At 37.7% G+C, this 24,935-nt stretch overlaps 1 protein-coding gene across 2 annotated transcripts; it reads right to left on the bottom strand.

The window, feature by feature from the left end:
• Positions 1 to 877: 877 nt before the first annotated feature.
• LOC112564253 (phospholipase DDHD2-like) lies at positions 878 to 24,023 on the bottom strand. Of its 2 annotated transcripts, XM_025238946.1 has the most exons (21): positions 23,859 to 24,023; positions 22,003 to 22,353; positions 20,971 to 21,384; positions 20,395 to 20,588; positions 18,299 to 18,442; positions 17,364 to 17,375; positions 15,408 to 15,471; positions 14,957 to 15,046; positions 14,309 to 14,450; positions 13,913 to 14,015; positions 12,337 to 12,442; positions 11,943 to 12,055; positions 11,490 to 11,639; positions 11,190 to 11,285; positions 10,045 to 10,151; positions 9,605 to 9,818; positions 9,089 to 9,100; positions 8,122 to 8,215; positions 7,446 to 7,673; positions 6,884 to 7,022; positions 878 to 4,092 (listed from the first exon to the last, which is right to left on the bottom strand). In XM_025238946.1, exons 1-21 carry the CDS (start codon positions 23,989 to 23,991, stop codon positions 3,660 to 3,662), a joined length of 3,339 nt encoding a protein of 1,112 aa, XP_025094731.1. In that variant the 5' UTR covers positions 23,992 to 24,023; the 3' UTR covers positions 878 to 3,659. The 2 variants fall into 2 exon arrangements, with proteins under 2 accessions (XP_025094731.1, XP_025094732.1); XM_025238947.1 differs by lacking the exon at positions 17,364 to 17,375.
• Positions 24,024 to 24,935: the final 912 nt, after the last annotated feature.

The raw sequence follows: 24,935 nt of genomic DNA, 5'->3' as shown, positions 1-24,935 counted from the left end.
ATTCTTTTTACAACACCATTTTGCGAGTATTTTATGGATGCTATCTTAGTTTAAAGGCTCTGAATACAGAATATAAACAGTGTAAATATAGACTTTAAAAAGTCATTTTTTTAATGTTCCCGGTAACCCTTGGGAACAGGGCGGGGGTGTCAATGGCAGCTTAGTTACCTCCGCCTACCCCTGCTAACAAAATAACAACAAACAAATCGTACACTTAATTCCTGTATTTTTGTCATAGTGTCTCATATGTTTGTCGACGCCTGTGTTCTTGTGCGGTTTGTTTGTAATCTTTGAAGTGAAAGCTGAGCTCGCATCTAGACTGGGAAATTTGCTTTACTAATTCAATTAAAAATATACATGTACACTGATACTTTACTGAAAGATTTTTTTCCATAGTTTTTTTTTAAGGAAGGGAATAATTGTATAAAGTGCAAATACAACTTTAAAAAATTCTAAATACTAAGCCAATGGAATAAATTCATCGTAGTAAAAGTAAATAGGTATGATTTATCACAAAACATAATAGCATTGTCGAATGACTAATCCTTAAAATATACCTATATATATGCAATGTGTGTGCTCCACTTTTTTGTTGCACATATTCCTTTCTAGACCATGAAATTTCTGAATACGTTTCGATTAATTTTGATTTCTAATTCTCATTGATGGGTTTGCCATGGGCACTGATCCACCTGCCTGACATTGCAGTGCATTAGCTGTAATCCATCATAGCAGAGCCAGATTTCTAGTTCCAATAGAATTTTAGGATGAAGCTTTTACTTGTAAGCATGAACCATACATTTAAACTCATGCACATACATGAACTTTACCATGCGCGTACACACACACAAACAAACAGAAGATAAGAGAAAGATGATCAAGATGTAACAACATTTTTATGTACAGTAGAACAATTATACCTAGTTATCAGGCCATTTGCAGTTTCATAATATATACAACACTAATTACCCAGGATAAACAAATGAATGAAAATTAATGCACAAAAATAAGGAATACAGAGAAACAAAATGTAATGCAATTATGTAAATTTTGACCTAAATTAACTAAATGTACACTAACTTGACACGCCTTATGAAAAGACCTAGTTTATTGTTCTGCATCATGTTTGTACTGACCATATACATAAAGACACCTTTAACCTGATCATTGACAGAAAATTAGAATAGCATTTTGAATCCTTCAAGGAAAACCAAGGTGCATGACTAGCACACACAGACCAAGCTCTGTACTTAAACACTCATACCAGTTTCTGAAGAAGTTGTTAAATAAGGCATATTGGGAAAAACAAAGGGTTACAAAGAGCAAACTAAAGCCAGAAATACTTTATCTAAATTCAAGAAATCTACGAAAAACACAAAATAATGAAGCACATAAACTGCACAAAGCAGGAAACAACAAATACTCAAGAAAACAAAATCTCAATATATCACTGTTCTGAGCTATTGCAGTCCCTTCACAGCAGGAGAACGAAAACCTTTCATGTACCACCAACTGAGCTGTGAGTAAATGTCATTCACACATATCAACAAGTGCCTTCCATACAAATAAGATATATGCATGTTTTAACACAAACAGCAGAACAACCCATTCCAATCCCCTCACTCAACCAACAATAAATGTGTAAAATGTATGTGCGTGATGAATGCCACATTCAGTCTTGTTCAAATACAGTGCAGTTACTCAAAAGTGTAGATGACTCCTGTTATCTGTTATTCCAATTTATTTTGGAATCCCTAAAGAACACCCTTTTTTTTTGTCTATGCTAACATTTTCATGGCTAATGTCAAGGTTTTTAGCACAAATTTCTGCTTCAGACAAATGAATTTTCTCAAATCTAAACGATCTTTTTAAAAAGATGACAATAAGACCTGTACCACATCTGAAACAATGAGAAACAGAAACTTGCTGAATCAACACATTGAAATGCAAATTCAATACAATGTGACCAAAACATGTTCTCTTCCAGATCCTTAAGATGTACATTGTCACTGTTCTTTACACAAATTGATAGGTTATGATCAGCAGAATTTTGTTGTTCCCTAGAAGTTCACATAAACATGCTTAAAAGCTCTTACGTTAAAAAAAAAAAAAAGACAACTGTGATCACGTACAAGAAATAACACAGGGCATACCGAGAGCCTAGGCTCTCCAGGAAATTAATGACTCAGATGTTTGATTTAAACGCCCAACGTCCGAAAAAGTATTTCACTTTACTTGTAACAACAAAGGGCATCTGCATGCTCATGGAGATATCTGACTACTTATATTAGATATATAAATAATATGAAACACCAGCTTGAATCATGTCTGCTGTTGGATTACACAGAAATAACTATACAGTCTAGATAAACATGGGCAACATCACTGTAGCTGAAGCAACAAACACAAAGGCAAAAGTGTAAACAGCTACTCTTTAGAAGGTCAACAATTAACAACTTCTTGACCTGCACCTTCATAATGCTTAGTGTCTACTTCAAAGCCACTTACCCCTCCTCCTCTCTACCCACCAACCTATTGGTGACTAGTCACTCACAGCAAGCTTATTTTCATTCACTCACTAATGCCAATTGTAACATTTGCAAAATAAGACAACAGATCCCATGTCTATGAAACAAATTTAATACTCGGTTTCAGATAGGGGTAGACACTAAGGGTTAAAAATTATTTTTTGAAATGTTTTGGAAGAGGACACAATAGATGTTTTACTACTTTATGTACTTAATTTTTTTTTTTTTTTGGCATAACAAAACTTGCTTTTATCAGCTAGTTGACCACATAAAGCAGAAATTTAAATGTAAATCTGAATTTTGGTTAACATGTAGTCCATTATTTCATGAAAGCATTCCCAGTATTAATGTATTGAAGCAAGCTAGAGGGAAGAGTGAATGTATGGGTGCACAGTGAGAATATACAGTAGTAATGTTACCAACTACGATCCAAAGAAAAGATAAAGATATCCAAGGTGTGTGTGCAGAATATAACCAGAGGCACCACCCAAAAAAATCCCTTCATTATGCTGCTAATGGCAAGAGGAAATGTGGTCGGTCAAAAGTAACACAACTGAGATCAGTAGAGAAAGACCTAAGCGACCAGAAACTAACCTGGAACAACATAGCTAAACTTGCTGCTGACAGACAAAAATGTGGGTCTCTAGTGGGTGCCTAATGGTGCCACCTATGGTATGAAGAGGACTGAATAAGTAATGGTACCAATACACTGAGTAAAAAATTATCTATCTCTATCAGGTTAAAAAGGTCTACTATGACTAGAGTAATAAAGATGACACAATCAGTCGACAGGTATGGTGGACTAACAAGACACTTTTCTCAAGAGCACCCTACTGTAAACATGAATAACTTGTAGATCCATGGTCATGTGATCAAAGCCTGAGGGAAACCAGGCAGACTAGCTGGTAGTTATTGGCTTTACATTAAAATTGTTATAAAACAGTAACAGCAGCAAGCAAACTAATTTTCTGAACCATACAACCCCCTTAATGAAAAGAGGGTCAAAGAACTGTCTCACACATGCATTCTCTCATTGACATTCTCTCAATCACACTTCCTTCATCCTCTCATAAGCTACCGCTCTTGATTTTTTGTTTTTTGGAAACTAGTGGTCAAGTGAGTAACCCATGCTCATTTCAGGGCAGATGTGGGTACAAAACCAGATACTGGTGGAGGCCCAGCTGCTCCCTCTTGACTAGACTGCACTACTGGAGGGCCCTGAATGGGAGTGCTAGCCCTTGAGTTTCCTTGTGACGGCATGCATGTAACCGGCAGCCCAAAAGGGGAGGCTGCAGGAGTGGGTGTTCGATGCATGTAGGATTGGTGCATTGATGGAGGATGATGGGCAGATGGTGTTGCAGGTCTAAATTGTTGTGGAAAGGATCCTGTAGGAGATGGGGTGAAGGCATGAGCATGACCTGGCTGGAATGGACCTCCTGGTTTGGGTGGTAGAAGAGGTAATGCTGCTTTGTTTCCACTGGTTTCAGGTCCTGGCATAATGGGTGTGATGCCAAGAGGTGCATATATTTCTTTCAGAACCAGCAGTGCTGTGTCTTCAGATGTCCTGTATGGCAGAAGGTATGAGTTAGATAGCTGTACTAAAATTGCTACTGCATGAGAAACCAAGGGATGAGAAAATCATCTGCTTTAATACATTCAAAGTGTTAAGCGCATAAAGTGCAAAACAGCTTCAATGATAATATTATACTTCAAACTTTCATTAGAATTTGATTTCCTATTATGTTGAGTTTATCTCTCTTTCTTTTCTTTTTTTTTTAATGTACACTGTACATAGTACATGTACAGAGGTGGCAGCTGACAAGGCCTGCAACAAAGGCCTGTTTTGGGCAATGGTGAGCAGGTTCTACATGGGACAACCAGACCACTCATTTACATTTGCAAGCCAGTTCTTCCTCTAGTCACTGTGGCACCTCTCTGATACTCACATCATAGTCCACCAAATTCAGTACAGTGGTTTTGAAGATTTCTGTACTATTTAGGTATTGCAGGTTTTCTGAATCAAATTCAGGGGATGTTTGAACTATGCTTCACCCTCAGCCTCAACTTTAGGCTCATTAAGACAAGATCATGGTCACTGCCTATCTCAGCATCTGAGTACATCCTCATCTTGTTGATGCTAGATTTGTAATGTCTAGGCGAAAGGATGAAGTTGATTTTTACCAAACCATCAGTTTGCTAATCAGTTGTCATCCTTAACTTCTTGTGGGGATGTAGGGTATTAGCTAAGGTAAGTCAATGGCTCTGCGCAAACTGTAGGAATCTGAGGTTCCTTTTATTTGTTTTACCCAAGCCAAATTTACCCACCATTCCTGTTCTGGCAGGCGTTCGAGTCATTGAATCAAAGAAAGAGGACCTTTTTTGGTACTACAGTCGGACCTCGATAAGTCGACCTTCCCTAAGTCGAAAACCTCCCTATATCGAATTAATTGTTAGTTCCCAGCAAAATTCCATAAGACCAATGTATTTTCGATCTCCTTAACTCAAAGATTTTTTGGCTTACAACCTCCAATAGTTGAATTTTCAGTCATCACCAACCAGACGACACTATGTCTCAAACTGTTACAAACTATGTTCTAAACTGTCTCAAGAAAGATGCGTTTACCCCATTTTCCTTTCATCTTTCTCAGTCTCTTATCGATAGCGGCCCGGTGGCGCAATGGTTAGCGCCTGTCACCAATACAGTGAAGGTTGGCTGCCCAGAGTTCATTTCTCGTCTCGAGCACACTGTTCTTTCTCTGCATGTGGCATCTGTTTACAGGGCTGGCTGCTTGCCATAATATAGCCTCAGTTGCTGGCACGGCGTAAAACACCAATGCCCCCCCCCCCCACAGTCTCTTATCGGGATGAGCACTGAATAGAGTTAAGCTGTTTGATTGTACTGTTCGATAGTATGGTACTGTACTATATGCATCTGTATAAAACGATAGTATAATAAATGGTTATAATACAGTAATTAAGCCGGAAAAATATTGTCCTTGATTAACCAGTGCCTATTACGTCATTTTCCCTAACTCAAAAACTCCGTATGTCAAATTTTTTTCAGGTCCCTTTGAGTTTGACTTATCGAGGTCCGACTGAATCTTTAAACCTTGTCTAGCTGCTGTTAAAACTCCTTCACTTTGCTGTCTTCATGCGGGGAAGTAAATACTTGGACAATGGTGATATAAGGCTGGGCAAATATGGGTCCACAGCTGGAGATGGCTGCATCAACCACATCTATCATGCAACAATTTTATATTTGTCACCATCACTGCTTTGATTTATCATTCCATTGTTCATATGTTGTTTGCTTGTTCCTCTGTCTCTTGTATGTTGTCCACAACTTGTTCTTAAGTGCTAAGAGCATGCTCCTTAAGAGTGTGAGTATGCACCATATATTTTTTGAATTTATTATTATTATCCCTGTATATGAGGAAGACCATGCCATGTTTGTGTCTAGCATCCTTCCCATTGTACCACAGTTTATGGCCCTCATCAGCTACTGTTTCTCAAAATCCTGACTATCTGACCTCTGTCAGACCCACAATGGTACTGTTCTAGCTTACTGGTGAATTGTTTGACTTTTCCACAATGGTGTAATGTGCAGACATTCCATGTAGCGATGGATGTTCCAACTTTATACCTGCTTTGGTTCCTGTAGCACATTTTTCACCATCCCAGCTTTAGAGCCTGCTAAGGTGTGCAGTCACTGTTGATCTGGGCCTTGATCTTGACTTGGCATGAAGTTTCTTTTGCAACAAATATTCATAATCCTGTATCTCTGGGCTTATACACTTGGTGGCACCATTCTTCCTCTCCCAGTGACCCACAACAAATAGGTGGGCCTGGTTGCATGAACACTGGGCCCTTGGCTTGTACTTTCACCACAGAAAACCTTCACCTGCTGATACCGTGTTAGTATTATTTTCTGTAGAGTTTACTCACTTAGTGTTCACCTTTCCTAAGATTGCCCTCATGGCATTGGGGTCATTTTCCTTGGCTAGGGTGGTAGCAGGCTGGAGAATGATGACATTCTGTGCCCTCCACTCCCCAGACCAAGTTGTAAATAAGAAAAGCTTTAATCACCATGTGGTGCAAAAATGGAGAAGCAGAAGCAAGGAGACTATCTTGTGACTTCTCAAACTAACTAATCCAAAATTTGAAAAGTATTTTTAATTTAATTTTGAAAAAGTTTAAGTATTTCTACAGCAGCAAATATATGCATTTTTTTTGTATACGTAGAGACAACATAAGGGTGCAAAAATACTCATCAGCATAGTCTACCAGGCCTAAGATTTCATCTGTTGATATAAGATTAAGCATTTAAATGTGTAAAGGACAGAAAAAAACTATACCAGTAACACCCATGGCTGGCCAATGCAAACAGGTAGTCATTGAAGCTTTCAATAGGCTTTTCTTGCAGGACATAATCAACTCGTCTCCCCTCATTAATCTGGCCTATGGATATATCCTCGTCATGAGATGAACATACTGCTGTAAAAAGAAGAAAATTATTAGCAGCTATGACTCGTAATGAGACTTCTATGTTCATTGTGGTGTGAATTCATCAACAATTTTTTTTTTGGACAAACTAAAAAGAATATGACAATGCAATATACTGAAGAATTATTCTATAATTCTCTTTTTTTTTAAAAAGTGAAGGGCTAGAGATCTTTAAAAAATAGACATTAGCTTCATCATCTCTAAAAAGATGAGTGCCAGGTGAAGAGCTAATCCAAGTAAAAGGGCTCAGGAGATTCATCAAAGATTCTCTCACTATTTAATTAGAGTAATTTTATCACTAAATTGTTCTGGCATTAAGGAATGCACAAAATCAAAAGCATTGACAACACCTACAAAACTAAACTGGCTACCACCTACCAGACTGTTAAAAATAAAACAAAGAACACAACTAACATCCAGTCTCAGACTTGTCAGTGTCTGACTGCGCCATCTGGGCCATAACACTATCCACTTGCTGGTTCACTTCGTGTTCAAGCCCTTGGCTGTCTGGGTTCTCCAGCACTCCTGCATCTGAACGGTGTGCCCGAGCAAACTCATTCAGTGAGTTCCACGTACTGCGCAGTGACTCAATGATCTTCTGTTTTAGGTCAGTGCCCATACGAGAGATGCTCTCTTTCAGCTCTGAAACAGCAACATTACATACCTCTCTGCTGAAGGTTTCCCCTTTAAAAACTCCTAACTCAGAATGTGATGCATACTTGCAAATATATGTGCATATGATATGATTTTCATTTGTTCAATAAATGATTTCAGCTAAAAATTATCCTCTCACTCTTTGATATATAAAGCCATACAGGCATTGCTATATCACATACAGATTTTATATTCTTACCTCTTTGTCTATTCTGCACTTCATTTTCCTTTCTTAACCTTAACATTACATGCTGTTACCAATCCTCAAAACTTTTCTATTGCCCCTTCCTAACCACTGCTTAGTATGCTTGACCAGCTCCATTAATTAGGAACACATTGCATTCAGAAAACACATTTTTTTTCCTTCAAAAGCAACTGAAAGCATAATGAGAAAGATTGCATAAAGTACATCTATAATTGCCAAAAAGTAACTTACCAAGATGCAAACGCTTGCGCCCTTTGTAGTGTGGAATGAGCACAGGCTTCAAAGTGGAAGCAGATGGATTTATCAGTGGCTCTATTCTGTATGCCTGAAATATATTTTTTAAAGGTCTGTTCATTCACCGCATATTTTGAATGCACACACAAGCACCTGAAAACATTTAACTACAAAATTTGTCAATTTTTAATGAGTCAACTATGTACAGACACATACACCTATAATTTTGCTTTATTGCTTTTTTCAACACCATGAAAAAAATAGAATAACAGTATAAATCATGGTTTTGGGGGTCTAAATAAAATATAATTTCTTGCAAGAACCAAAAGATGCTTTGGGAAAATCAATATGGTTTTAGATGCCATGCAAGGCAATATATAAAAGGAAACTAAAAATAACAGTGCCTCCTCTTGTCATCATTTTTTAGTTCAGAACTACCGATGAATGAAGAATCTTAGATTCTATGAGTGATACCTGCATTCTGCTAAACAGGTATTTTGAAGCAATTCTCACTGAATAAGCCTAGAGTGCAACAGTTCCTAAGTACTGAAAATAAAGCTAGTGAGTCATACAAAAAATATACCCTGGAAAATGAAGTATTTACATGAATCATTTAATGCCATATGCTTTCATTCTCTCATATAAATCCCCTCTGTACACGTGGCTTAAAACTTTTAAGCCTACCGAATCTGGCATGATGTAGCCTATCATCATCTGTTGGATTTCCAATGTAAACTACTGCAGATAAACCAGGTGTCTAGAACTATGCAGACCAATCTTTGTGTCTAACCGTAAGATCCCATTTATGTTTAAAAATTATGTAATTTTACTACAGGCTCTGACTATGAGCCATAGGTGAATGCCATTTAATGCTTATATCTATCACAGACATGTATGCAAATTTAGATGCATGTATACTCATCCTGCCACTCATTTATTTATCTAGTCTTAAATGAGAACTTACCACTGCATCAAACTGGAATATGGCACAGACAGAATATGAAACAAAGAAAAATGTTTTTCTTAGGAAACCACATTGCATTTTATAGTAATATAATAAACTTATTTACTTCTCAAGCCTAAACATGACAATGTCAGGATATCTGTTTGGCAATTACATTTTCAATGCTCTCAGGAAAAGACATGAAAAAGAATAAACAAGGGGCTGAATCTATGCCATACACATGATTATTCATTTAAAGGAAACATGTAACATTCTCTTTCTGTACAAAATGTGCAAGCAACCCCCCCCCACCTCCAGAAAAAATGGTAATAATAATGATAATGATAAAGAAATTATACCTCACACCAATCCCCAACAACACCTTCCCATGCTGTACCCAGTCAAAGCCTGGCTCATTGTATTTTGTGAATACTAGATTCTCCCTTTGAAATGTGAATTACAGGTGCTTCAAAGTACCTCTTTTCTTTCTTGTAGATTTCAACAAAAACAGAAACACATATTTAAATATTCACTTACTGGGTGAAAAATGTTGAAAAATCGTGAGCATGTAGGCAACTTAAAATTTTCTCCCATCTGCTGCACTCCTCGTGCTGAGAGGAAGACACCAATAGGAGAACCCAAGGCAAACAAGCAAGATGGCAAAAACTCAAGCTGAGGGTATCGCACAAATGGCTGACCTGTCCCTGCTAGTCCACAGATATAGTCAACTGAGATGCTGGATGCTGCTTTCCTGTGGCAAAAGATTTATCACACTACACAAGTGACAACTGAAAATTCTCTAAATATAAACCTCACTAAGTTCTTCTAAACTTTATTCAAATTTCTTTGAATCATCAAAACCATCTATATTTTTTAGGGTTATATCGTTACTGATGACCACCTTGCTTTTTCTAAAATTTCTCCTACACGAATTTAATATCTTCAAACATGCAAAGAAAAGTTAACAGATCGCAAACCTTGGAACAACTTCTTGCTGTATCTGTTTCTGATAAGAGTTAGCTTTTAATTTCTTCTCCAGTTCTTTCCTTATCTTTTTCTCTAGATCCTGCATTTTCTTCTTCTCCTGAAACAGTTTAAAAATTCAGCATCTGATAATTAGCTGCACATTTAACAAAGGAGTAGATCCTTTGGAAGAGAGTAGTCTCCCTTTGACTAACATCATTTGTTTTCTTTCTGCCATTGCCATTGATTTTTGTTCATTTATTTGTCAATTATTTATCTGAGCTTTTGTTTTGTTGCTTGCCTTTGTAGAGGAGTGTTTTTCTATGCCTGTACTAGCTTGTTTTCATCAACTAATGGTCTCACAGCCACATCTGTCAACCAGTTGACTTGCTACATTTTAAATTCTGGATCTGTGTGTCAACAGAGTAGACTGAAGCCCTCAATTTCTTGTGTGATGGTCTGCACAACTATTATGCTGATGCAACATCTACTACCAGTATTCTCTAAGCATGCCAAACATGGAAACCATACGCCTTGTCGTCTACCTGTCTCCACTGCTGTCTAGACATGCATTAACACTGCACTAGTGGTCTTGAGTTATGTGCACTGTAATTACTCTGTGTCTGCTAAAATTCATGTCCTTCAAATAGTTCAGCACACAACTATAGACTGCTGTGCCATGCTGCCTAACTTTATCATGATTATTTTGATGTAGTGATGCTGTTATTCTTTTTCTGCCTTGCATTTCTTAGTTGCTATACATTGACTGTTTGTTGGTAATTTGGTCTATGAAAGTATATTCTGAATCTGATGTTGTTTTCCTCTGAATTTAGATGTTGTTTTCATTTGTATTTAGATGTTTTTATTTGTGTAAAACATTCTGAGTCTACTTTGCAGCAGATAAAGCTGCCTTACTATCATCATCATTTCTCTGTTCCTCGGTGTATTTTTATGTGCTCTTTGATGTTTTTCTCTCTTGCAATAAGTTACTGCTAATAGGAATACACAAAATTGTGCCAGACCTGAATGCTGTTTATTCAAATGACCATAATGGCAGAAAGACGAACACTTGGCTCTGTCATCCTCCATGTCAGCATGGCGTTTCATTGTCAAAGATCAGCCAGACTATGAGTTTAACATAGAATACTCCACTGCTTACCTTGCCATCCTTGTGTTCCTGCAGCAACAGCAACAGTTTTTTACGAGGGCCCATAGGAAGGCCTAGGTCCTTTAGGTCTTGCTCTCCACACATGGACTGCAGAATTAGAAGAATGAATGACAGCACATACATGTATTTGCGCAACAATCCAAAATAACATATATATATTTCTATATGCTACACAGAGTGTGTGTGTGTGTGCTACTTAACCCCATCTGTGGAATATTTTCAACCATAAAAGTACTTTTGCCAATGGTCCTTAAAACAAAGTATTTCCAAACTCTGCGCTATAAAACCAACCAAGGACTCCAGATCAATCTGCTCTTTGTGGAAGATGTCGATCTTGTCTGTGAGTCCCACTTTCTGCAAGACTACCTCCAGTGTCACCTCCTCGTTCTTGCATTCTTCTGCTTCTTGATTCTCCTCCTCATTTTCTATGCCCAGCTGGTCCTGGAAAACAATCTTTAACATGATTTTTCTAATTTAAAAAAAAAGGCATTTACATGGCTTTCTCGGTCATTATGAAAACAGAACAGAACTTGATCTTTATCTTAAGGAACTTATTACACTCATTTGTAGGCAATGTCCAAAACTCATCTATTGCTGAACTGGTTCTAGCACTTTTGGGATTCACAATGGAAAAAAACACTCATGTGGTGAAATAAAAGAATTTAAGCATGCTATGACTATTCATTTTACACTATTATAAACCAACAGAGCTGAATACAGTTCCCAACACAATATTTTCCTCACCAAAGATATGTCACTGTCGTTGCCATGAATACTGTCAGGTGTATGGCCATTGATGTCCAGGCACTCACCTGGTGCTTTTTGATGCATCAGCAGGTCAAAGAGTATAGAAGCTCCTGTTATAAACAAATATAAAAAAAACCAGCCATCTCAAAGCAAAGAAGAATATCTCTTTGCTTCAAATTCATTGTTAACGTTCCATTTTTTAAGGACATTTGTTACAAAATCTTATACTTACAATCTCACTCAAGCTACAAAGATACGGGATGTTAAGCTGCAGTGTTCTCAACACAGTTCATCAAACATAAGCATTAACTCAGTAAAGTATATACCTAACTTAAAAAATCAAGCAAACACACAGCAAAGTCAAATCTAAACATCATTCTTAAGACATCACCTAAGCTGTGACCAGCTAGAGACACCTCTCCACTGAAGGTGGGGTTTCGAGCTAAAAAGATCTGGAATAAACGGTTCATCTCGTGGCCAACTGTGTCACATATAACCTGCAACAAAACAAACAGTCTTTCACAAGGATCTGTCACAAATGAGCCAGCATGGGTCTATGTGCAAGCATGAAAGACAAGACAGAAGCACTAGTACCATCACCACTGCTCATGACTAAATGTTAAGCAGGATTAATCATGGATATATAAAGTCCTGGCTATTTATCGAGCCATTCAACATATTACCCCATTCCACTTTCTTCCCTCTCTTCCCACCACTGATCACTGCTCATGATGAAGGTACACGAATCATCCCACAGCAATGCTGTGACAACATGTAGCTCCTTAAATATCTGTTCAGTCTCTTCCATCAGCATTTAATGAAATCAGTGGATTTGCTGGGCAAATTAACATAAAGACTCTATACGAAATTACAAGAATTCTGTCAGGAAGGAAAAACACCAATGCGTGCAGGCCAATAAAAAATAAGAATGGCAGCGTCATTACCGGGGACGCAGAACAAAGATCTTGCTAGGTGGAACATTTTGATGAAATACTTAACCAGCCACCACCAACAACCACCTTAGGCATTGCCCATCTGATAAATAGCTCCAAGTAAACACCAACCCACCAATAAAGGCAGAAATCATCAAAGCCATTAAGACCTTGAATTCTGGCAAGGTGACAGGCCCAGATGGCATTCCTACAGAGGCACTCAAGGTAGACCCAACAGCCACACCGGAGATGCTACACCCCCTGCTGCAGAAAATTTGGAATAGGAGCAAGTTCCAGCAGACTGGAAGCTTGGCTATCTAGTAAAGCTACCCAAAAAAGGCGACCTGACACAGTGCAGCAATTGGCATGGGATTACGCTCTTGTCCATTCCTACCAAGGTGCTGACCAGAATTATCCCCGAGAGACTGAAGAATGCCCTAGACAAGAGACTGAGGCAAGAATGTATGTACGAGGGTCTTTAAATCTAGCTGAGTATTCTCGATCAAGTCTCATTCTAGGATATCTAACAATAATAATAACAAAAAAATGCAAAATTTGTAAAACGCGTATGCACACTCCTAAAGATCATGCTCTAAGTGCTTAAGAACAAGAATGAAACATGGACAGCATACGAGGGACAGGAAAACAATCAACATATGAACTATAAAAGAATCAACAACCATACTATACAAAGAATAAAATCAAATACATAAAACACAAAGAGAAACCAAATAACAAGAACAAGAGCTGAGAGTAACACGATATTACAAAAGGAAGGGTGTGACAAAGGACTAGCATTATGGGAAAGGTTGTTAGGAGTAATGTTTACAAAAGAGGTGCGTTTTCAGTGAGCGTTTAAAGGATTCAATAATGGGTAGGTGGTGGATATGGAAAGGGAGAGAGTTCCATTGTTTTGCAGCACAAGAACTAAAAATCCTGTGGCGATACATTGTAGTTTTGGTGAAAAAGGACTAGCTTTATGGGAAAGAATTATCTAGAAGAGAGTCATTGATAAATAACAAATATTGTTCTCACCTGGCAGTAGGCAGGACTTGTGTAAAACAGGATATCTAGAAGAGTGTCATTGATGAAGTTGCGGAGCTTCCTCGTGCTTGGCAATGTTATCGATGTCAGCCGGCTGTAGAATTGAGCAAACATCAGATACACACTTAATGTTTAGAACAGACATAAAATTTGTAAGTAAATTGTCTTTCTTCAAGACTTACTGTATGACCGAATCAATTAACTACCTACATTGTCCAGTACAAAGTTCCCTTGAACTAAGGAGTAGCAGATGTTAAGCTAAAAAAGAGGTGTAGCTAACCTATATTCAAAGAAGAAAAGTCAGATTTAGTGGGCTATGATGAGAAATAAATATTCTTCAACCACAATACAGGCAATGCTGCAACATTTTAATAAAGTAGCATTCACCTGTCAACGCCTGTGGCTTCTGAATGGACAGCCATGTGCCAGTGGACTGGCAAGAATTCAACACGGTGCACCAGGCCACTGGCGCAGTACGTGCCAAAGTGAGACTCCAGCAAACTGTGAGCGTTACTACGGAAGTCGTCCACTGCAGAAGACACAGATTTGTAAGCAGGGCATCTTTTATATAAGTTCTGCATCCACTATCAGCAAGGAATCAGCTTTGCTACTAATGAGACATTAAGTAAGCAGATGGCATTAAGAAAACTAGAAGACAACTTAATTACTCACCACTTCAAATTTTCTGTAATGTTACATTTAACATTAATGAGTAGCAGTACACACAGATGCTGTGGATAATATAGCTTAGTTGTGCCTCCTTACTTTTTCTCAGAATCTCCATTTATTATTGGTTGTGCCCACTCTTGAAATTTTGTCAAAGTATTAATATTTACCTGTTGTAAATTATATAGACAATGACAAAAGTGTTTTTTAATTACCTGACTGATGTAAATATGAGCATTAAAGGGATGAGAACAAAATCCATACAAAAGTGAATTTTTTTTTTATAATCTCTCTTAGTCTCTGTTTCTCTATTTCTCTGACATGTGGGTCACAGCAAAAAAAAAAAAAAAAAAAAAAAAAAGCATTTACCACATGCAACAATGTTCCTGAATCGAGCATCGCATGTATTTCCGATACCATGAACAAAGAAGACAAGATGATCAACTTCATCTGACTCCCCTTTGAAAGAAAATAGGAAAGTGACATAAAATTAACAAATAATGCAGGATGATTAATGTTCATATTATACACGTATGTGCAGACATGAAAGCACATGCATCCGCACACACAGCATGTACATATCTGGTCATATACAAAAGCACTACTACACCCAGCATTTACCTGTATTATTGAGTGAATGTGGGCATTTGTATCTATATTCTTGTGCATATGTGTGTGCACATGTGCATACACATGTGCACAAGCCTAGGTGTGCATGTAACTTATGTCATGTAATGTCCTAGAGCATAAAATACAATGAGCAAAAAAGTTATGAACAGTTATAAGTGTCAGCAGCAACAGCAAAAACTGTAGAACTAACCTTCTTCTATAGAATCAAAATCTTCCACACCTCTCTTTACTACTCGTGGTCGCATCTGGTCTCCCTGTTCTCAACAAGTACCATATAAAGACAATAGAAGAGAGTAAGAAACACCAGTTTCATCTCAAAGTATAGAGGACAATATTTAGGAAAATAATAATTCTTGTTTCAATACATCAGTCCCCAGGCCCTATATAAATATATAAATACGCAAACAATAAAGCGGATTTCAAACTACCAACAGAAAGGAAGTCCTCAATAATGACCATTTTATGTTTTTACTTTATGATCAGGAAAATGCATCATCATTACCAAGCATCATCATTACACCATCGTTACTATGGTGACTCACTAAATACCCAGAATTTGTTGTGAGAGGAAAAACAACAGGAGGAATAAGAAATAAATACAAACATGCACTCTCTCTCACTCACACACACACACATGCACACAAACGCACATCCAATCTCTCTTACTCACCAACTCATACATGCTGAAATCACAAGCATTCACCATTAAACAAGGTTTACCTGTAGATAGTACACAAAGCACTAATTTATAAATAAGCAAAACAAAAACATAGCAGTAAGAAATGTGTAGACTCATTGTCTTCAACCTGGGAGATTTTTTTATCCTTTTTTGTTCTTTTAAAAATGTTTTTGATGTTTTGATGCCTTTATCACTTCTTTACTGAAGAATAAGCTTTGAGTCACTATGTATATGTTTGTTATACAGTTATTCAATTTGCTTTGGTTGATAGTGTCTTGTTTTCTGAAAATTCTACTGTGATTTAGACATTGTGGACATTAGACTGGCTTTAAGCAAAGAAGGCCAAAAAATCCTAAGATAAAAATTGTGCTAGCTTTCTTGAAAGCTTTCCTCCCTTATGAAATGCTTCATGATGGATATAAACAGAAACTTTTCTGATCATAAATGATAGGTGATTCATTCTGACACATACAAGCATATTCAAAGCATATAAAAGTCTGGTGACAAAATATCGGTCTGTGAAGATTCAAGCAAGGATATAGACTTGAGTATTATATTGTTGTTTTCTATGTGCAGTTGCATAAGCAAGAATACAGAGCAGTATACTGTTTCTTTTCTGTTTAGTCTCACAAGTAGGAATATAGACTTCAGCATTATATTGCTTCTTTTCTATGTGCAGTTACACAAGCAAGAATATAGATCAGTATTATACTGCTTCTTTTCTGTGTTCAGCCACACAAGCAGGAAAAGCATGCAGCTTTAGTGTATACAAAGGATTTCTTTCCTCTCTCTTTCTCTCACACACCCGAGCACACACAAGCCAACATATATTGCTAGAACTGTTTTAGAAAATTCTGTATGGACATGCTGAGGTGAACTGACATTTTATTTCCAAGGTCAGCATACTCTAGCTGTTTAAGCTACTGTCAGTATCTAAGATCTTCATGCATACAACTTTCTTTTTTTTTCTATTTTGAAAAATGACCCCTTTATTTCCAAAAGAAGTCATGCAGAACATGATGTGAGGTAATAAATACCAAAAGAAAAAGCTGAAAAGAATGACATTTCAAACAGAAAAATCCCATAAGCATTATATTTCAATATACTACATATAACCATTCAAAAGCAATGCATATCCCTATATACATGCATGCACACACATAACAAAACTTATGCACACACATACACTTCTAACTTCCCTGTTACATTTATTTTGTTATAGTTAATAAGATGTTGAGTTTCCACACTTTTACTTTGCAAGAAATCAAAATAGTGCCTCCAGAAGCAATTCAAATAATCTGTTTAAAAGAGGGATAAACATTACATGCATCTGAAACAAAGATACAGATACTGGTCAGATTCTTGCAGGTCACCACAAACATATAACAGATGCCACCTTGAGAGAAAATGCTGACAATAGAAAGCTGCATATCAAAGAGCTCTGGCGAAAGCCACCCACAAACTCACCTCATGTGTTTGCTAGAAAAGCAGAGAAGAGATCAAACTTCCACTGTCTTTGAAGTAAATCTTGTCTTATTATCTATGAAATGTACTACCTAAAACATTGTTAGTTTTCTGAGAAATGGTTTAACATTTTATTTGACTACAGTCTATAGAAACTGACAATAAAAATTATGTCTATACGTTTGTTTGAAAACATGGTCAAAAATACATATACACAGCAAGTAAAATAAAAATAAAAAACCAAAAATATATCATTGAGTTAGTAGCCTACTTTTAGACCAAGCAAGATTTTAGGAGATATCAACCTGAAAATGCCATTTTGGATAAAGATAATGGTTTGGACTGCTTCACATATCAAGCTATTTCATACAGACACAGAACAGGTAAACCTTGTTTGTGACAGAATTACAGAGTTATTTTTCAATAACTCATGTAACCTACTTAAAAAAGGGAAAAATTGATACAGCATGCATATGCCTGTTTTTTTAGATTTAATAGGCAGATTACTCCCTTGTCTACCTATTCTCACACAAGTGTGCACGGTTTCTTTAATCTACAATCCAGTATTGGAAGCTAAGGAGCAAAGGTACACAATACACAGTGACATGTTCAATAGCATGGTTGGATTATGGAGTGCAAAACCAGGTTCCTTAAACTTTATATAATTTGGGTGAAAAAAGTATTCCCATAAAATGTAAAACTGGATGATGTAGATCATCTATTAGCAAAGGCATAAGTGAAACAGTTCTCAATGTTGTTTTTGCACTGTGCTTAGAACATGTAAATTTTGCAGACCAATGTGTGTTCCTTTGTCTTTCCTCCTTTGTTCCTCAGTCCCTATTTTACAAACTCTCTCCTCTCTATACACTCTGTATGTAAGTGAAAAGAATCACATTGTATATGTAATGTATATGCATGCCAAGACAAAGACAACACACCTGTACATTTCCCCACTCATCAGGCTGAGATGATGCCTGAAAATGCACAATGACCTGAGGGTTGTGCATCACAATAGTCTCCTTTCCTGGAAACTCCAATCGCCTGTGCCAGTCATTTTTTTCCAGGGCATTTTTATACTCCACCTGTAACATATGCAGCAGTTGCCTCTAGGTGATTTCAGCAATTGCAACAACTATAATAAATGTCATCATCAGAATTATTCCAAATAGAAAACTAAAATAGTATTGCCAAAGCCTGCATTTCTTATAGAGAGGAAACATACAAATAGCTGCCCTGAGTTATTATGCTCTCAAGATCATCAAAGGAAATCTCAAACATGTAAGTGCTCTGAAGACAAGCACATTAACCAAAAATATATATATGGAGCCTCCCTTTCATTGCATCAGTAATCATAATGCCAAATATTGATATGAAATTAGCCACATTCCCAACACAATCTCTTTAAACTTGTTAAAATAAAAAATGGAAAAAAATCTACTATCAGCTGATCACAAACTCCTCTTCTCTATTGCTTATAACAGTGCTATTTCTACTTCTAACAGTAGTTTGCTTTTGGTCTATGGTTGTTTCCCCTTACTAATAACATCCTATTGCTGCCCCTTACAGTTGCTTCCCCTTACATGATACCTGAGTAAAAATCAGCAGGTGTGTAAAATACGGGCCTTCTCAGAAACAGCTGGAAACCTTGGCTTGAAGGTCAGCACAAAGAAAACGAAAAGTATGAGAGTGAACGCCAGAGTCCAAGACAGCATCAAACTAAATGGAGAAGAGATTGAGGAAGTTGACAGTTTCACCTATCTTGGGTCCAAAATGTCAAACACAGGGGATGCGGAGGTGGAGATTCGAGCCCGACTGGCGAAAGCCAGCCAGGCCTTCGCCTCACTCAGGAGCACATGGAAGGCAAAAAACATCAGCCAGAAGATCAAACTGAGAATCTTCAAGTCAAATGTGATCAGCACCCTCCTTTACGGATCAGAATCCTGGAAGATGACCAAAACCATCAGTAACAAGCTTGACGTCTTCCAAAACAGATGCCTCAGGCGCATACTTAACATCTTTTGGCCAAATACCATCAGCAACGAAGAACTCCACCGAAGAACTGAAACCGAGTCCATCACCACGCAAGTTCAACGAAGGCGTTGGCGATGGATTGGACATGTGCTCCGCCAGCAGACAGCAGACCTTTCCAGAGTCGCCCTACGATGGACTCCAGACGGCCGAAGAAAACGAGGCCGCCCAAAGGAAACTTGGAGAAGAACAGTGGAAAGGGAGATGAAAGGAAAGGGCTGGACATGGGGTCACCTAGAGCGGGTTTCAGCCGATCGACATCGGTGGCGGACTCTGGTTGAGGCCTTATGTGCAACCTGATGCACGAAGAGGAATAGATAGATAGATAGATAGTGTAAAATACGGCCCGCTGACATCTTTGGACTGGCCCCTCTGCCAGAATATGAAATGTACTTGTTTCCAAAATGGGTTACTTTGATTGAAATTTATAAAATACCAGTTAACATTAGAAATCAGCAGTCAGTAACGCTGTAAGACAAAGTACAAAAATAAAAATGCGTCTGATGTATCTGGTGGAGCTGTAAGAGAGCATACGTCGTGGTTGCCTTTAAAAAAAAAGGGCTGGAGACAACATGTCATGCAGCATGACAAATATTTCAAGATCATCTGACCACTGTTTACCTTTGTTGTGATAGCATAGGGACATGAATGCATCATTGGTAGAGATTGGACACATTGCAGGCTTAGCATGTTTAGGTTCATTCCACAAAAAGTCTGATCATAGTCAGAGGTTCAGTAGTGTCGCAAAATAACATGAGGACAGAGCAACAGAATGGCATCATGCTTATATGATGTGAAAGTTCAGGTCCATGTTATGTTTGACAATTTAGGGTATTGTATTAAACTTGTAAAAGAACAAAGGGCAAAAGAGCTCTCACTAACAGGAGGGCAGAGTAAGAAGCAACAATGCTGATGTTTGTTTCTCTTAGCTGATTGCATAAGTCTAAATCCTTACTCTACTTATCTCTGAGTCTTCCCTCCTCTCTTTTCCCACTTTAATTCAAACCTCAAGTTTCTGGGCCTGGGCTTCATCGTACGGAACGTAGCGATTGTCTATTTCTCTCTTGTAAAACCAAGAACATCGTCTAATGGGTGTAGGTTCTTCCTCCCAGTAAATGGCACGACGAAGACGTGTCCCTATGTCCACATCATAACGACCTCCATCTGTGCTGACAATATCCCAGTTGCCAGTGCTCTGACCTGAGAAAATTTCAGACACTTATTCTTAAAACTCACAGGCACTTTTTGGTGTCAAAAGTTATTATAAGCTCACACAAAAATAAGTGTCTAGATATCTACCAATCCATCAGATTATTCACAGAATTATTTCATAATTTCTGGCAAAGAACCAAATTAAAAAATATCTGTAACAGACATCAGCATGTAACTTACAAGCTCCCATCATTTTAAGTTGAAAGAGGCGATCTGTGGTTAACAAACAGTACATAGCAGTGTAATTTATTTGTAGAATAATGGTAGAAGTTTGAAGTAAAGAGTACAACCAACATCTAAGTTTTTCATGAAGTTTTGTTTTAATAAAACATATCGATGCATAATTAATCTCCCTGCACCAGAAGCTCACCTTTTAGGAACTGCTCTTCAAGCTTGTGACTGTCTTTCCTTGAGAAAGTGTACCATACTTCTCGTCCTTCAACTGCCTTCACATAGCACCAGTGATGCTGCACTGGCCGATAAAAGCCTCCCACAGGAGGTGAAAACACAGGTGTGACAGGAGGGCCCTGTGATGGACTCTGCTGGGTGAAGGGAGAGGATGACGCAGACTGTACATAGGAACCAGGAATGGGTAATGACCCAGTTCCAGTAGAAGGTGGATGCATAAATGGAGAGGGAGCAAACCCTGATGGAGGGGTTGTGAAATTAGTTGATGGGGCAGACACCTCACCCACGAATCCTGAAGTAGAGGCATATGTGCCAACAGGAGGTTGGGCATATCGAAGTGGTCCCTTTTGCCTGTAGATGTTAATGTTTGCCTTGTCTGAAAAATTTAATTTCATCAGTGTTCAGCTTGCACTTTTTATAATAACACAAACAAAAGAGCAAAAAGAAATATAATGTATGATCTTAGCATTGTCTTCAAAATCAGACAACAAAACACCCACTGACTACAAAAACTTTTTTCTTATAAAGTGTTACTTTTAATAATTTTATACACAGCTGTTAATTTACTCTTCAATTTTACCAGATTTATTGTACGATGTGGTTCAACATAAATGGTCAAATAAGCATCAAGCAAATTTTAACATTTATGCTTTTGATTTACAGGTTAATCTCATTATCTTCTAATCTGATGGTGGTACCTTAGGTGTTTATTTCTCTTGTTTATTCACTCAACAATCACTCTGTTAAAACAAGTCTAATGCCATTAAAAAAAAAATACCAGTGCAACAATACATGCTAACTACTGGTGAAAACTTACTTGTGAAAATAATTTATGAACTAAAATTTACAATACAAAATATAAAAGAAAACATACCCATGGCATTTGCATGCACATATTTTAACCAAGCAAAAGCACATGCTACCAAAAAAAAAAAGATGTAGAACATATCCCTTGACATCTACAAAAGGAAAAAGCAGAATATAGACCACTAACCACAAGGGGCCGAACTCCACATAGGGGGAGCATGTGCCCCCACAGAGGAAGGTGTAGACAACCCTGTCTGTCCAGTTTCCTGAAGGGATGGTACAAGTGAAACCTCTGATCCCTGTGCAGTTTCTGAATTTATTGGAACATGAGCAGTTGGTGGTGGAGGGTGTCCAGATTGTGGCTGGAATACTTGAGCAAAAGGATCACAGGCAAGAGAGGACCCACCTTGAGGCTGGAAGAACATGACGTTACCCACAGCACTGTCAACCTTTGTCTTGTGGGGAGGTAGTCCTGCATGGGATAAAGTCCCAGGAAGGGGTGCCTGACCTACGAAGCTGTCTGCCTCGGCATCCTCATCTGTGTATAAAGCATATAACATTATTTTGTCTTTTCAACTTAATTAGTGAATAAGATCGAATATTATAGTATTTGTTCAACATTGTTACTTGAAGCTAATGCCCAAATTATAATAATTGTCATTGAACCTTTGAACTATGGTGGTAGAAATATTTATGGTTACTATACCATCTCTCAACTTTGATACAGATATTCTAAAGGCTATCTTGTTTATAGAATACACAGCTTAGAAGAAAAATGAATGATGGGGGCAGACTACTGAATGTCCATTCAACCTACATTGTGCTTTACCAAAATGGTGGAGAAGGGAGCAGAAGTATAGAAACCATGCAACTTTACATTGTCTTCTTCACCAGTCAATACACTACCTCTCGTCCTAAACTCTAATCCTACAAAAAGTTTTACTGATTTTTAAAGACTGGAACATAATTTGCTACTGTGAATATTGGTTGGTAATTATTTTGTAGCTATCTAACCAAAAGATAAGATACAAAATTGTGCCAAAGCAGACTGAATGATTCTGGCAATGGATACCACTATATTTTGTATGTAAGCTTTTTTTCTTGACAAAAATATGTATAATAGATCCCAAATTATACCTCAATAATGCAAACTCATACAAAACTACATACTGATATGATAGCACTATAAACGATAATTAAATTGACCTAACAAACTTTATAAGAACAGCAGTTGCCAATCTCCAAGTTAATAAGAAGAATAAGAACTAAAATGTATGTTGTTATTGTGTATTTAGAGAACATTTACCTACTTACCTGTATTTATTCTCTATAAATTTCATGTCTAGATTGGTCTCTAAATATTCTGTTCATTTCTTTATCATGTATTGCATTACCATGTTTAATACAATTTTTTTTCTAAATGCCCCTTGAAGGTTACAATTAAATGTTTGGTTTTCCTTTTAGACTTTGTGATTTCCACCAGGCTTTAACGTCTGGCTTCATGTTGGTTGGAGCAGAACTCTTCTGCTAGCCCCAGTAGTCAAATATATTCCCATAGCATTGTTGTACAACTTAAATAAAGTAAATATGGAAACTGTCTTCAGACTAGTTTCATCTAGTAGTTCAGATCATTTTATAATAATCAAGCATGTCGCAGTTTCATAAGTCTTTTAAGCTGAGCAAGTGTGTATGCGAGTGCGCGTATATGCATCTTATATATATATATAAGAATCGTTTTCTGTATGATTGTAATATAAACATATAAAGGTCTTAAACATACCTGTTTCCCATTTGTACTTGCTCAACGTGAAGACCCTTCAGTGAATGCTGAATAGTTTAAAGTTTTTATCGAATCTGTTTAGTTATTATTGCTTCTAATAATACAATATATTATTAAGATCATAAACTACTATTTATTTCCGTCTAAAGGAGTGCACAGTTGGCTAGATCAGAATAGCAGACGCCTCCAACGCTGCTGTGGACCGTGTCAAAATCTGGCATACCGCTGTTCATAAATTATAACCATAACAGTTCTCATCTCACCGATTAAAGCCGGTTCAGACTGAACGACAGGCATTAGAAAGTTGGGCTGGTCAGGTGGAGTTAATGTAAGTCCTCCGCCGGCAGGCATCAGAAGTAGTGGCGGAGGAGTTGATTCCTTCTTTTTGTCAGCCATGACGTCTAACAGGAAGTAAGCGTAACTGACGTGGCTGTCGTTGGGAGTGACCTCCCCTGCACCCAGTCTCCTGCAGTGACCTCACACCACAGAGAGAGGAGCATCTGGCAGGGTCCGTGCTTTACACACTGTACAAATGATTAAACGTTTCTTTTGTCGACATTCGGATATTGTACGTAGAGTACGTATACCACTTTAAAAAGTCGTAAAAAACTATTTTTCTCCCCCCTGTGTATCATCCCCAGTAGTGATATCCCCTCTATCCACTCTCCTTCCCCCAGTTACTTTTTTCAATTTTTTGCCGATAAAAAGCTCATGCCTACTTTTGTGTTTTCCCAGCTGGATTACTACAACTCTGTTCATCGATCTACTTAACCGTCTGCTGGACAAACTTTGAAGAATTTGACCAATCCGTTAGTAATGTCTACTTTAGGCAAAATCAGACTTTGCTGCACCCCTCTCCCCGCGACCTCCACCGGCTGCCAGTTCGAGCTTCCATTGACTTACACGATCGCCAGACTGTACTACTGTTGTCTTTATCGTCTTTATCGTCTCCGTTCGCATACCTGTCTGAGTTGCCTTACCACCTGAGTTGGTTTCTACTGTCTGTTCGTGTTGCCCTCCTCTTATGGTTGACTGTCGGATTGTTTATACTTGATCTCGCTCAACAAAGTCTATTATTATTATTTGCACGTTTGTGTATATTGGCTGATCATACCAGGGTTAGTCCGAATAAGTCATGATCCGTCAAAATGAGAGCTTTTTAATAGTAAACTTAATGCATGCTGCAAGAAATTTGAAATTTGATGTAAATTTTGACAACCCGTCCCCAAATTCAGTCAACCACCCTAAAGAAAGACCTCAGCAAATACTGACACAATAATTAAAAATCTTATAATGTTCTGTGGCTTGAAATATTTCAAAAAGCTTATGTGTAATTTTAA

This window comes from Pomacea canaliculata, linkage group LG5 (genome assembly GCF_003073045.1).
Source record: "Pomacea canaliculata isolate SZHN2017 linkage group LG5, ASM307304v1, whole genome shotgun sequence".
Classification (NCBI taxonomy): domain Eukaryota; kingdom Metazoa; phylum Mollusca; class Gastropoda; order Architaenioglossa; family Ampullariidae; genus Pomacea; species Pomacea canaliculata.
The sequence above is the reverse complement of the archived record's forward strand: the minus strand, read 5'-3'. Positions and strand labels throughout refer to the sequence as shown.